Source organism: Lissotriton helveticus, chromosome 10, assembly GCF_964261635.1.
Source record: "Lissotriton helveticus chromosome 10, aLisHel1.1, whole genome shotgun sequence".
NCBI classification, from domain to species: domain Eukaryota; kingdom Metazoa; phylum Chordata; class Amphibia; order Caudata; family Salamandridae; genus Lissotriton; species Lissotriton helveticus.
In genome coordinates, this window is record NC_136071.1 from 189,033,865 (window position 1) to 189,048,369 (window position 14,505).

General features: G+C 42.1%; 1 protein-coding gene across 2 annotated transcripts in view; it reads right to left on the minus strand.

Annotated features, from left to right (window-relative positions):
- Window positions 1–14,505, minus strand: part of LOC144786124 (acyl-coenzyme A synthetase ACSM3, mitochondrial-like) — a 413,227-nt gene that overhangs the window by 119,844 nt on the left and 278,878 nt on the right. The window contains exon 8 of one of the 2 annotated variants that reach the window (XM_078665090.1): window positions 8,855–8,978. The exons of the other annotated variant lie outside the window; for it this stretch is intronic. Within the exon in view, the coding sequence (XP_078521216.1) occupies window positions 8,855–8,978 (124 nt within the window). The remainder of the gene's footprint in view (window positions 1–8,854; window positions 8,979–14,505) is intronic. 2 annotated transcript variants of the gene reach the window in all.

Below are 14,505 nucleotides of genomic sequence, written 5' to 3' on the forward strand. Positions count from 1 at the left end.
GAAACAGGGCTGAGAAAATCCATCTCAAGCATCCATTCCTGAATCTTGGCGAGGAGGCAGTGACAAAAGACTTTTTGGACACAATCAATTAGACTTATTGGCCTATAGTTGTTAGGGCGTGATCTGTCGCCTTTTTTTCGGCACGGTATTACAATAGCGCCTTACCATGACTAAGGGATGGGGGCAGGAATGGCATTGGCGATGGATGAGTTGTAGCTGGCCCAAGTCTCAATATCAGACAAAAAAACGTCAGCTGGCACGTCATCCGGTCCTGCAGCTGTGCCCCTTGCATTAGCCAACAGAGATTCAACCACATCCCGTGTATCGAACAGGCATGGAAGGAAGGGTGAGGCTAATATTTCCACTGTGATATCAGAGGGAGGGCTTGTTGGCGCGGCGGAATATATGTTGCTAAAGTACTCAACCCACACAGTGGGAGCAATGGCATTAGAAGGTTTCACTGGAGCCGAAGCACCATTGCGAGATATAAACTGCTAAAATAATGTAAAAGTTCTGGCTGTGCATCCATCCTTTATGTCATTCCATCTCTAATCTTCCCAGTTCTTTTTGGCATGGGTGATTGCCATTTTGTAAGCTTTTCTAGCTAGGGACATTTGAGCCAGGTCTTTGGTTTTGATGACTCTAGCTAGGGAGCGCTGGGCTTTACAACATTTATTATTAAACCATAAACTGCCCTTGGGAGTGCCGCAATTTGTACTAATACCTGGGGAAGTAGAGGTCAAGGGGCGGGAACACTGCCCGAACAGTACAAAAGCAAGCTCTGAGTAAGCACTCGCTGGATTGTTCATACACCAGGTGCCAGGAATAGTCGTGTGAGTGAGACATTGCTATTTTGCACATTGGTTGGATCGCCTTATTTTTTAATGTGACGATGATTTTAGCTGCACTACTTTAAAACCATTTTTGTTTTTATTTAAAAAAAAGCACTTACTGCCTCACCCAGATCCTCCAGACACCCGTAGTCCTGTCCGCCGGCTCCCCGGTCCACCACGGGTTTTCCCGCTTGATGTGGAGGGAGTGAAGGCGGGACAGCGACATTCTTCTGGGGTAGAGGTCGGGGCGGGAACACTGCCGGAACAACATATAACCAGGCTATGTGTTCAACGCGCAGCGGGCGCGCCGGTGTGGCGCCGAAGGCGCGCCAACGGCAAGCCCGTCTGCGCCCGTTCGGGACCAGGGGCCATCACCCCTGCCCAAATTCCAAAATCAGCCACTTAGTCACAGAGAGAGCTGTATGCCTAAGACCCACGGGTCACCAACACTGCAATATTCTGAACCCTGAGAATCCCACGCCCCAATGCAATGAATGTAAATTTTCCTTCTCCCACTCAGAGTTAGGAATAACAGGAGAGAACGGTTGGTCTCAGAAGGAAAACACTAAATCAATTGGAGATGTATTTAGACACTTTACATTCATTAGCACAAATTGTAGATCTGTTCCGAAACATAAGGAGGATATTTTTTACTTATTAATGGACCTTCAACCGGACGCTTTGTTTCTGACTGAAACATGGCTTAATGCCAGTTCGGGCCCGGATATTGCTATAGCCCTACCGCCAAATTATACCCTTGTCAGAAGAGATGGGATGAATCAAATTGGGGGGGATATTGGAATCATTTTTAACAAAAAAAATTCTTGTAAATGGGAAGACCTAACGCTGGCCAATTGCGAAGCAGGTCTTTTTAAACTCACTCTCACACCACAAATCACTTTTACGGGGATTTTGATATATCGCCCCCCTGGGGCCGCTGGAGAATGGGTGGCAGCTCTTCCCGAGTTCATCACCCCTTTTCTGTTAGAAGCGTCCATTTCTCGATTTTAGGAGATTTTAATCTGCACTTCGAGGACCGTAACTGCCCAATGGTTCTTAACCTCCTAGCTGACCTAGAGGCCCTCAACGTACATCTATGTAATACAGGTCCCACTCATACAGCAGGCCATCAATAAGACCCGACTTTGATAACCTTATATGCGAGCCTCCACTACATTTCCCATGGTCCGACCATTATTTGATTGGATTTGAGATCAGGATGCCAGAAACTAAAGTTTTGGATAGGCCTGAGAACTCTTGCTTCAGAAATTGGAAAAAAATTAATATGGAGGACCTGAATTCCCAGCTAACAAACTCCAGGCCAAATTTAAACCTAAATGACCTTAAAGTCAGGGATCAGGATAAAATTAATAACTGGTTAGCCAAAGCTGTAGAGACAGTTATCCCACTCACGAGGAATAAGCGGAAATCCTGCAGACCTCCAGTCCTATGGTTCTCCGAAAGGCTAAAAACAGAAAAAAGCAAATGTAAAAAGCTGGAGAGACAATGGAGGAAAGATTATGACGCGGCCAGTAAGGAAACTTACAAGTAAGCGTTAAAGGCCTACCATCTGTTATGCAAAATAACAAAAGGAGATTTTACTAAAAGCACCATCTTAGAGGCACAAAACAACTCCAGAACCTTATTTAAGGTTCTAAAGGACCTAGCGGGTGCTACACATTAACCAGAACCCCCAACGCTGTCCACAACGGAATGTAATTGCCTTGCGAAGTATTTTAATGATAAAATAGCAAACATTTACTCAGCCCTCAGTGGAGATGATGTTTCTAACCTAACCCCGACAGTAGCCCCGAGTCCCAGTGGGCCTAGCGAGCTGGTAGACAATCCTGGGAAATTACTCGCAGTCTGGCATCCTTTTGACCAGCACACATTTGTAGAAACTCTTAACAGCATTAAGTCAGGTTCCCCTAACGACCCCATGCCAGCAGGCATTTTTAAACAACTAGATCCCGACACATTAAATGTCATTAGATTACTGTTAAATGCATCATTAAGAGAAGCGGTAATACCAACCGAATGGAAGCACGCTATGGTAGTACCGCTACTGAAAATAGGAAATAGTGATCCAGAGATTTTCTCTAATTTTAGACCGGTATCGCTTCTCCCCATATTTTCTAAAATTCTAGAAAAACATGTCAATAGACAGTTGACGGAATTTATCAACACCAACAAGCTACTGCATCCCTCTCAGTCGGGTTTTAGAACCGGGCACTCCACTGAATCCACCCTACTAGGAGTTACGGAAACTATCCGTCATAAGCTAGACAATGGTGGCCAGTGGCACTCATTCTTTTAGACTTGAGTGCCGCCTTTGACACCATATCCCATGAAATGCTACTTGAAACCCTAGAGGGAATAGGGGTAAGAGGCTCAGCGCTGGATTGGCTAGGAAACTTTCTATCAGATAGATCTTATCAGGTCTTCTCCAAAAGTAACACCTCTAATACTCTAACCTCCCCATATGGAGTCCCAGAAGGGTCAATCCTGAGACCTCTACTATTTAATATTTATATTACCCCTCTAGCGAGCATAGCGGAAAGATTTGGTCTTACAATCTTTTCGTATGCAGATGATACACAACTGGTGTTCTCCCGGTCGACAACTGATAAAAATAACACCTCCTCTCTCCGCTTTGGCTTACAGAGCATGGTAAAGTGGATGCACTCCAAGAAATTAAAATTAAATGGAGATAAAACTGAACTGCTAAATTTTGGAAAACAAAAAGAGCTATGGGGACCAGCACATTGGCCCACAGAAATGGGCCCTCCCCCGGCAGCAGTCCCGTCGGCCCGAAATCTAGGAGTAATAATTGATGATAAATTGACGATGCGCGCTCAAGCTGCTAAAACAGCTTCAGTCTGTTTCGCCATTTTAAAATGGCTGAGGAAAATTTTGTGGCAACTCCCTGAAGGGGCGCAAAAAACTGTAGTTCAGGCCTTGATCGGCTCAAGGCTGGATTATGCGAACATTTTTTTCCCAGGTGCCAACAAAGAGATTACGCGCCGGCTACAGGTCGTCCAAAATGCGGCAGCTAGGGTACTTTTACATCTACCTGGGCGGTCACATGTCTCTGAACATTTACGTAATCTGCATTGGCTCAAGATGGGCAACAGAACTAAATTCAAAGCATTATGTTATATGTTCAAAATAAACACAGGGGAAGCACCAGCGTACCTCTGTAAATTGGTTCAGAAATACATTCCGGCTCGAAATCTTCGATCAACACATCAGGCGAGATTTGTTGTCCCGAGATTTAAACGAGCACGAATGGGCGGACGCTCCTTCGGATATATGGCGCCAGTCATGTGGAACTCAATGCCGCTAAAACTGCGTCTGGAACCCAATTACATAAGATTCCGGAAAGGTATCAAGGCATGGCTTTTCAACCAAGAATAAGAATAATAAGCTCACTCCTCCTGGTAATGTACGGATCCAAGGAGCCGGGAAACCCTCAGGGTAGCTGTTGCGCCATACAAGTGGAATAAATAAATAAATAAGTAAAAGGGCCTGCTAAATGTTCAAAGAAAGCTGGATTAATTATTCTCATAGTCATAACAGTTTTAACATTTGTGTCTAATTTACAACTGGCACACAGGAGGATTTTGACCGAGCACTATTTTAGTTGACGTGTATGTTAACGTCAGCTGGTTCTGTGAATAAATCAGTGGTATGTTTCCCATTTTGTTCTTCGTACTTTAAAATGGCATAGCTTTCTGTCTAATGAATTTTACATCTGGAGATGGGGTATTGAGGAGGGGGTGTAACTAGCTAAGTTTTGAAAGCAGTAGCTATAATTTCCTCACCATATATAGGTATAGTTGTATACTTTCCCAACACATGGTTGTTATATGGTTTCGGGGTTTATGACAGTATACTGATTAGTATACATGTAACTACTGGTATAACTACTGGCAATGCTGGAGACAAATGTTGCATCAGTCACATTTCTTCGGCTTGCTTTGGAAAAATTGGAACTTTTAGGAAATTGATACATTTCCTGCCTAAAGAAAACCGTAGGATCAAGGTCCATGCATTGGTTACCTCCCAATCAGATTATGCTAACTGTCTCTACCTGGCGTTGCCAGTTCATCTGACCCACAATATACAGATGGTGCAGAATACAGCTGCTAGGCTAATCTGTAGGGTTCCTTTTCGCCAGCATATTTTGCCGCATTTGAGACAGCTATACTGGCTTCCGGTGACCAGGAGGATTGAGTTTAGGGCACTTACCCAGGTTGTTCGAGCTTATCATGGCAAAGGACCAGGCTATCTCAGGTCAAGGCTCATATCTTATCACCTTAGCACCTTCTTACTGTCCCCTGTTTTCCAAAAATGAAACAAGGAGCTAGGTCCTTCACAGTCAGGACGTCCAAACTATGGAACTCCTTGCCCAGCCACCTGCGTGGGCTGGAGACAGAGCAGGATTTCAGAAAGGCTCTAAAAACCTGGCTCTTCAGGCAGGGGCAGTAGTATCTGCATGCTCAGTCTGGCTAGTCTGCTAGCACCGGGACACCTCTTCGGATGTAGCAGCGCACTTTATAAACTGCCATTTCATTCATTTTATTTCATCCAAGGAGGCCACTCATTTGCCTGCCATATTGATGTTGGTACATGAAAACATATTTTTGAATGTTAATTCAGCACAGGCTGCAATGAATTCAGTGTAGGCTAAGTCATAATTCACTCCCTGCACTCTTGTATCTGCTATCGACATCTATGGTGCATACCTATGGGGTTTTCAATGTCTCCACACTTGCAGGGCAGGAATAGGTGGAGGAATCAGCACGCCTATGCCTGTCAGAAGTTTGCTTGTTCACACCCGAGTCATATTCCCTTCAGTTCATTGTTGGACACTAGTGGAGTGGATCTATTTGGCTGACTCTTGTATTCCTGGGATCTTCTGTTTCTTGTGATACCAATTCCTAGTTCTCCTTAACTACCACCCTTTAGTAGTGTAGCTGTCTTGCTTGAGCTGGCACTGTCTTAAAGTGAATCCTTATTTCCTGAGGTAGCACTGTCTAGGAGTGTATACATGTTTCTTGAGCTGGCACTGTCTTGCAGTATATTCTGGTTTCATGATGCATGTAGCACTAGTTAGCAGTATATACTTGTTTCTTGAGCTGGCACTGCCTTGCGGTGCATCCTTGTTTCTTGATGTGTGTAGCACTGTTTAGCAGTGTTTACTTGTTTCATGAGCTGAAAGTGTCTTGCAGTGTTTCCTTATTTCCTGATGTATGCTACACTGTCTAAGAGTGTGTTCTTGTTTCTTGGTGTATGTAGCACTATTTAGCACTGTATACTTGTTCCTTGAGCTGGCACTTTCTTGCAGTGCATACTTGTTTCCTGATGTATGTAGCACTGTTTAGCAGTGTATACTTGCCTCTTGAGCTGGCACTGTCTTGCATGGCATCTTTGTTTCTTGATTATGTTGCACTGTTTAGCAGGGTACACTTGTTTCTTGAGATGCCACTGTTTTGTATTGCACCCTTATTTCTTGAGCTGGGACAGTCTTGCAGTGCAGCCTTACTTCCGAGTGTAGTCCTGGTTAGCACTGTATGCTTGTTTTTTGAGATGACACTGTCTAGTAGTGCATCCTTGTTTCCTGAGGTAGTACTGTCTAGCAGCGTATACTTGCTCCTTGAGCTGGCACAGCCTTGCGGTGCATCCTTGTTTCCTGAAGTAGTACTGTCTAGCAGTGAATACTTGCTCCTTGAGCTGACACTGTCTTGCAGTGCATCCTTGTTTCCTGATGTACGGAGCACTGTCTAGCAGTGTATACTTGTTTCTTGAGCTGAAAGTGTCTTGCAGTGTATCCTTATTTCCTGAGGTATGGTGTATTCTTGTTTCTTGGTGTTTGTAGCACTGTTTAGCACTGTATACTTGTTCCTTGAGCTGGCACTTTCTTGCAGTGCATCCTGGTTTCCTGATGTACGTAGCACTGTCTAGCAGTGTATACCTATTTCTTGAGCTGGTACTGTCTTGCAGTGCTTCCTTGTTTCCTGATATATGTAGCACTGTTTAGCAGTGTATACTTGTTTCTTGAGCTGGCATAGGCTTGCGGTGCATCCTTGTTTCCTGAAGTAGCACTGTCTAGCAGTGTATATTTCTTTCTTGAGCTGGCACTGTCTTGCAGTGCATCCTTGTTTCCTGATGTGCGTAGGGCTGTCTAGCAATGTATATTTGTTTCTTGAGCTGACATTGTTTTGCAGTGCATTCTTGTTTCCTGGTGTATGTAGCAGTGTCTAGCACTGTATACATGTTTCCTGAGCTGCCACTGTCTTGCAGGGCATTCTTGTTTCTTGAAGGTGCACTGTGTAGCAGTGCATATTTGTTTCTTGGGCTGGCACTGCCTTCCAGTGCATCCTTCTTTCCTGAAGTGGCACTGTCTAGCAGTGTGTACTTGTTTCTTGAGCTTGCAGTGCATCTTTGTTTCCTGAGGTAGTACTGTCTGTCTAGCAGCGTATATTTGTTTCTTGAGCTGGCACTCCCTTGCAGTGCATCACGGTTTCCCGAAGTAGCACTGTCTAGCCGTGTATATTTGTTTTTTTTGAACTGACTCTGTCTTGCAGTGCATCCTTGTTACTGATGTGTGTTGCCCTATTTAGCAGTAAATACTTATTTCTTGAGATGCCACTGTTTTGTGATGCACCCTTGCTTTCTCAGCCTTCACCATTTTGCAGTTTAACCCTATTGCGTGAGCCAGCACTGTCTAGCCCTGTATCATTTCCTTAGCTATACATGTTTAGCAGTGTATCCTTGTTTCTAGAACTATCATTGTTTAGCAGTTTCTTTCTTCCTTGAGCTAGAACTCTTCAGTGCATAATTATTCTTTAACTGCCTCTCCTTTAAGTGGATATCCTTGTCTGAGGTCTTGCCTTCCTTAGTTTCCACTTTCAGTGTGTGATGTGTGTATTGCTTGCTGCCAAGCACTACCAATGTTTCCCCTCTTTACTGTTAAGCACTAGTCCTCTCTAGCTCTGTGTTTTCAAAGCTATATGTTAGGTTCCTAACACTTGCTGTTATTGCATTCACTGGTCCTGTGTGAATGCCAGGATTTGTTGGCACAGCTGGCAACCTAGGCAGTGTTTCTTGTCTACTGTGGGTTTTGCATACATTTCATAATCCCAGTTGGCATAAATATTGGTATCTGGATGTCTTGCAAACTCTGGATGTCAGTTATTCTCACAATGGAATTGCGTCTCAAGTTCTTTATGAGCAATATTATATTTATAGCCATTGTCACAAGTCCCCGACAGACCCTTGACAAACAAAGCACAGATGATGTAAAGCATTGCTTACCCCTACCCTTCAGCATGCAGTGCTGTCTTTTTGTTTTTAGCACATACACTGCACCTCTTTGGATGGTTTAAATTATATTCACTGGTTCTCTGTAATCTAGTCTTTCGAGACATTTGTTGAGATACTAGAGGATAGTAACTGCTTAAATATCCCCAGATTATTCAAGTTTTTTCACTGAGCTATCCAGTTAAGTATGTCCAGCTCAACAGCATCCTCTACGTAGAGTGTTTCAGAAGTGAGAATTCTTGAGGCTGGGCTTTTATTTATTTACTGTTGCAAAGCAGGGTGTGTTGATCAAAGATCTTCCATTAATATTCCAGAGGCTACCACCTTTAGATGTACTGCTCAATTTAGAAAAATCTAAATAGCTAGCCGACCACTAGCGACTTCAGTAGCAGCCAGTCCATTGCCGTATGCCACAGGTAACTCCTATACAGTGGTAGTGTGCATTAGATTAATAGTTTTAGGTCTGTGGAAAATCTTTGGTTTGTGGACATAGAACAGTTAGTGTGGGAGAGCTGCTTCCGAAGTGGAGCTGTAATGCATTATTGTAGTTGTGCTCGCCCGTAGCTCATGTCCTTCATTAAAAGATAGAGACAAAAACCACTCTGCTGTCTTTAGTCGTCTCTAGCTGCAGCTACTTTTCAGTGTCAAAATAAAGCATGCTTGTTACGTTCCAAAACAACACAATGAACACATACGGTCTCCGTCTGCCCGTAGCCTTCATAAATGTCCAGTCCCGTCTGAGCTCTCCACTGTTCCACCACATGGGGGTTCAAGGGTTCGCCTCCGGTCACGCAGTGCTTCAAGCTCTTCGGCTTGTACCTGAATAGGGATTTTAAAAACAAGGCAGTCTTATGTGCGGGTGGGAGGAAGATTTCTTTCAGAGGTTTGTGCCACACATTCTGTCCTGTTAAAGACATGCAGGTTTTGTTGTGCGGTGACTTAGTTCGAAATTGGAGACGCATAAATGTGATCTCAGCTTGAGATAAAGTAGGAGTGCATCATATCTACGAGTAGCCAGCACTCAAACATATTTCGTGTGATTAATGTACTAATAGGTAAAGATGTAATATTGAATAAATACAGTGCTTCACGAATAACCGGTGCATCTTATAAATGTGTGTTTAAATTGTGACTAATAGAGAAATCTAATGTACTGATTTAATAGCGATTAGGTAAATCGAGAGTATTTTATTAACAATTCTTAATAGCTTTTATATTATTCATGTGTTATGAGATTTCATGTGTTATGATGCATTTATATTCAGTGCACGTATTTGTAACCTAGTGCACTTGCTAAAATTACCTATTAATTTGAGGTCTAAAGGGTATTTTAGTTTAACTTCATTCTAGCCTTACGTTATGTTTCAGTGCAAGGTCACGTTGCAGTCTCACATTCTGATTGGGTTTAATCTTCACTGTGGAATGGCATAAAGGAGTTTTTTTTAATAGATAGTAAGGTATGAGAAGATGGAGCAGGCAGAGAAAATTGCAGAAACGAGCGAGGAGATGAGTTCCCATGGAGTAGGAGAAGAAAAGCCAAGGACGAACAAAGTTGTAAATTATTGATGTGGGAAAGGAGGTGATAGTGTCCAATTTGTGCCGGAGGTTTGGGAAATGTCCTGGAAAAGGAATTCGGTGGGAATTTCTACCTTGAATGCAATTGATATTACACTGTGCTTAGGTAGGGAGAGCATTCATTTTGTCTTTTCTCCTCGTAGGGCGCATATCTATGCTCTGCATACGAGGCCTTATGCTACTTGACCCAATACGTGGAGTATTTATACTGACGACTCCAGCAGCTAACAACTTTTTTCTTTTATCCCTATTCTGAAATGTAATTGTTAGAATAGTTGATCTGCGTTAGAGTAGTATAGGAAAGACAGGACTAATGCTTTCTTTTGAAAACAGATTGATGCAATTTAGCTCATGCTTTTGTTTGAAAACTGATTGATGCAATTTAGCTCACAATTCTTTTTCCTAATTTTCTGTTTGATGATTATTGAACTGGTGGTATTCTTCCTTCTGTATAGGGTAAATCTCTTCAGGAGATTTGGTCATGTTTTGTTTGTTTTGTACTTCCATACTCTTATGTTGAGATTGGTCTATGCAAACTTACTTCTGAATTTATGAGTAAAATCTCATTAATCCCTTTTTAAATTGTGGTCTGGATTATTGTGTGACCCAATTGGTTGCACTGTCTTGGAATGTTTGGATGACTGATAGTGTTCTATCTTTACCTCTCATGCTTCCAATAAAAGATCATCACTTCTGGATAAGAGTGTAAATGTGCCAGAGCTCTAACAATTTGTAAAATAGCTCCAACAGTAGGTAGCAGTGGGTAGGCCCCAACAAAACCCAAGTGGCACAACGGGCAGGTAGGCCAAACAGCATAAGCAAGTGTTATTAGCATTTGTAATTGCATTTATATAGCGCTACCTACCCCCGATGAGGCGTTGAAGCACTTTACACCGGGCACCACACTGCTCTGTATCCCAAGGTTAGTGGTTAGTTCAGTATGATTCGTTATTGTTGACTATTGGAATTTGCTTTGTGAGCCCAAGCAAACCGTTCCATGCATTCACATCAGTTTCTTCTGGCACATTCAATTAATAGGGTTTATTCCAGTTCATTAGTTGGGGCAGTATGTGACACATGCACATGGTTGGTAGGATTAATAAATGAGCTGGAGGAAGTAAGGCATTGTTAGGGGGCAGGGGTATGACTTTTAGAGGAGGAGGAGAGGTTGTGATCATGTAAATGAGTTGCGGGTTATTTCCAGAAATAAAAAATAGAGATTCAGGCAATCATGCACACGACAGAGCAGGTTGTGCTCAGGAAGAGGAGGCTTGCAGAGGATAGAGGGAAGGAGAGGGCCACTTGAAAGAAAAAAAGGCAGGCAACGGTCAGACATTTTAAGCACAACAGTTTTTCATGCCTCATTTTATGACTATGTAGGATCTTTTTTGAGATAGCATGCAATTTGGGGATGCAGGAGTATAGAAAGAAACATTATATGCATGTAAAGATAGTGCTATATTAGGTATTTTGATAAGCACTGGAATCAGGCAAACAGTCCGTCCGCTGTTAGGCTACCGCTGGACCATCGCTGCAGCCAGGTCAGCTCATGAGATCAAGGGTTGGAAGACAAGTAATTCAATTACACGCTGGGGATCAGGAGAAAGGTAGGCATGAAGGAAAAAGTTTTATATAGCGCTCTAGTTACTTCAAAAAGTATCTGGACGCTGTGGAAACCTATGACTTTAGTAAAGTGGCAGAATAAAAGCATTCAACAGCGATGTTTTGTAACACGTCTGAAAAACAACATGTCCGAATTGGATATGGCGAGTAAGGAGTGAATTGTACCAAGGTTTTGCCACCAGGAAGGTCAGTTATAGATCACTGCATGGCTTTTGCAGAAAGGTGCAAGTCTCAAGTCAGTTCAGTGGTCCTTGATTCCAGGAGGACAGTAAAACGCTATACCTCAAAGTAGGATACACTGTGAACCATCATACATTCTGCTCACAGGCACTCAAGGAACATTATGAACAAGTAGTGGCAACTAGGGGATCCGTTTACTGTGCTACTGAAAGTGCTGATATTATGAAAGAAAAATTGCCCACCTCTGATGACCAGCTGCCAAATGGTCATTGTTTGGTACATTAAAACACAACTGAGAGGCAACAAAACAGAGTACATACATATGTGACAGTCTAGTATGGAACACATAAAGAGTAATTAAATCAAAAAAGTATTATTTTCTTTCAGTTGATTCAGCATATCTTTATTCAGTATCTTCTTCATCAAATACAAAAAGTGCAGCCAAACACGTTTTGCCTGGTTACAGGCTTCCTCAGGGCTGCAAACATACATAAATAATATTATACATATGTAAGACAGCTCATTCCATTTACAAATAACAAGACAAGCATTTACAATGCAATAGGTCTCGCTGACTCGCAGCATTAAAGTTTGAGTTATTGGCATTGTGTATGACAATGCGTTGCATAACATTTTTAGCAAACTTTGAATTGGTGAGCAGTGAGAGGGTGTGCAAGAGTATGCTGTTGCTCACAGCTGTTATAATTCACACAGCTCTGATGATGCACCTCACGCACGGGGCTGACGCAGTTATTATTCACACAGCTCTGATGATGCACCTTAGGCATGGGCTCACAGCTGTTCTTATTCACACAGCTCTGATTATGCACCTCACGCACGGGGCTGACGCAGTTATTATTCACACAGCTCTGATGATCTAAAACTAAATCATGGTCATCACATGCACAGAGAGAGACTGTGTGTGTGTGAATATGCCAATTGCTCTTCTGGTACAAGCATTCTTGCCTATTCATTCCACTTTCCTCACTGCATGCTCTAATCGTTAGTTAAGGCACCTAATTAAGCGCTGACACTCAATAGTCGTAAATGATGAGCCTGCAGCAGAAAGCAACAACTCTTAATCAATGCATTTAATGTAATGTTAAGCGTGACAGCCATCAAGGTGATTCCACTGTGGTCTACAACAATTAAGACACGCCCTCAGCAGAAGCTCTCCTGACACAAAGTCCGAATGAGGAGAGGGACGGAGAGAAAAAAAAAAGAGGGCGACAACACTGCTACAGTCATAATCTAGCAGTATTACTGACCTTTGAGTCAGTCAATAGTTTCATTTCCTTCACTGGCCTTCTGTGCATTTTCGACTCATAAATCGAGAGAAGGGCAATAATCTTTAATGACGCGCTCTACGGTGAATAATGCTTCAGTGTTTACCATTTACACCCTGCACACTTTAAGGTAAGCGGTTTCCTAATGCTTAATAACAGGTTTTCCAATTTCCCATCTGATTAGTCTGCATAGCACTAATCTCAGAATGATGAAACTGTGTCCCTTGACCCCCAGTGTACACACTGCCTTTGCTCAGCCCAGTCAGTGAGTGTGGAACGCCGCTGCTGAGACAGACCTGTGCCAGGAAAGACACTCTGCTGCAGGGCGCCCGTCCTAAAGACATACGAACGGCTGTAGAGTGCCCACGAGCGCCACCGGAAGTGAAGCGAGCGGGACTGTTTTTCACGCTGAGACAGTCTAGTTTTATGTTTATGCAAGTCTGACCACGTAGATGAATGTGTTTATACGGATGTATGACGTTACAACGCATACTTTTACAACGACTACCATTACAACGAATTTTTTACAACGCAAAAACTTTTACAACGCATACCATTACAACGCAGGATTTTACAACGCAAGTACCTTTACAACGCATACCATTACAACGTAAGTATTGGTAAGTATATAATATTTTTTTAATATACATTATTTTAAATTATTAAAATATAATTACATTTTATTTAATTTTATTTAATTAATTTAATTTAAATATAATTTTTATTTATTTTTACAAATTAACCCTGTGCCCCAAAAACCCAAAACTGACCCTGAACCCTAAAAATATTTTTTTAATTTAAATTAATTTAAATTATTAAAATATAATTAATTTTTATTTAATTATATTTAAATAATTTAATTTAAATATAATTTTATTTTATTTTTACAAATTAACCCTGTACCCCAAAAACCCAAAACTGTCCCTGAACCCTAAAAATACCCCTTTACCCAAAAACCCAAAACTGACCCTGAACCCTAAAAGTACCCCTTTACCCAAAAACCCAAAACTGACCCTGAACCCTAAAAATACCCCTTTACCCAAAAACCCAAAACTGACCCTGAACCCTAAAAATACCCCTTTACCCAAAAACTGAAAACTGACCCTGAACCCTAAAAATACCCCTTTACCCAAAAACTGACCCTGAACCCTAAAAATACCCCTTTACCCAAAAACTGAAAACTGACCCTGAACCCTAAAAATACCCCTTTACCCAAAAACTAAAAACTGACCCTGAACCCTAAAAATACCTTTACCCAAAAACTGAAAACTGACCCTGAACCCTAAAAATACCCCTTTACCCAAAAACTGAAAACTGACCCTGAACCCTAAAAATACCCCTTTACCCAAAAACTGAAAACTGACCCTGAACCCTAAAAATAACCATTTACCCAAAAACTGAAAACTGACCCTAAACCCTAAAAATACCCCTTTACCCAAAAACTGAAAACTGACCCTGCACCCTAAAAATATCCCTTTACCCAAAAAGTGAAAACTGACCCTGAACCCTAAAAATACCCCTTTACCCACAAACTGAAAACTGACCCTGAACCCTAAAAATACCCCTTTACCCAAAAACTGAAAACTGACCCTAAACCCTAAAAATACCCCTTTACCCAAAAACTGAAAACTGACCCTGAACCCTAAAAATACCCCTTTACCCAAAAACTGAAAACTGACCCT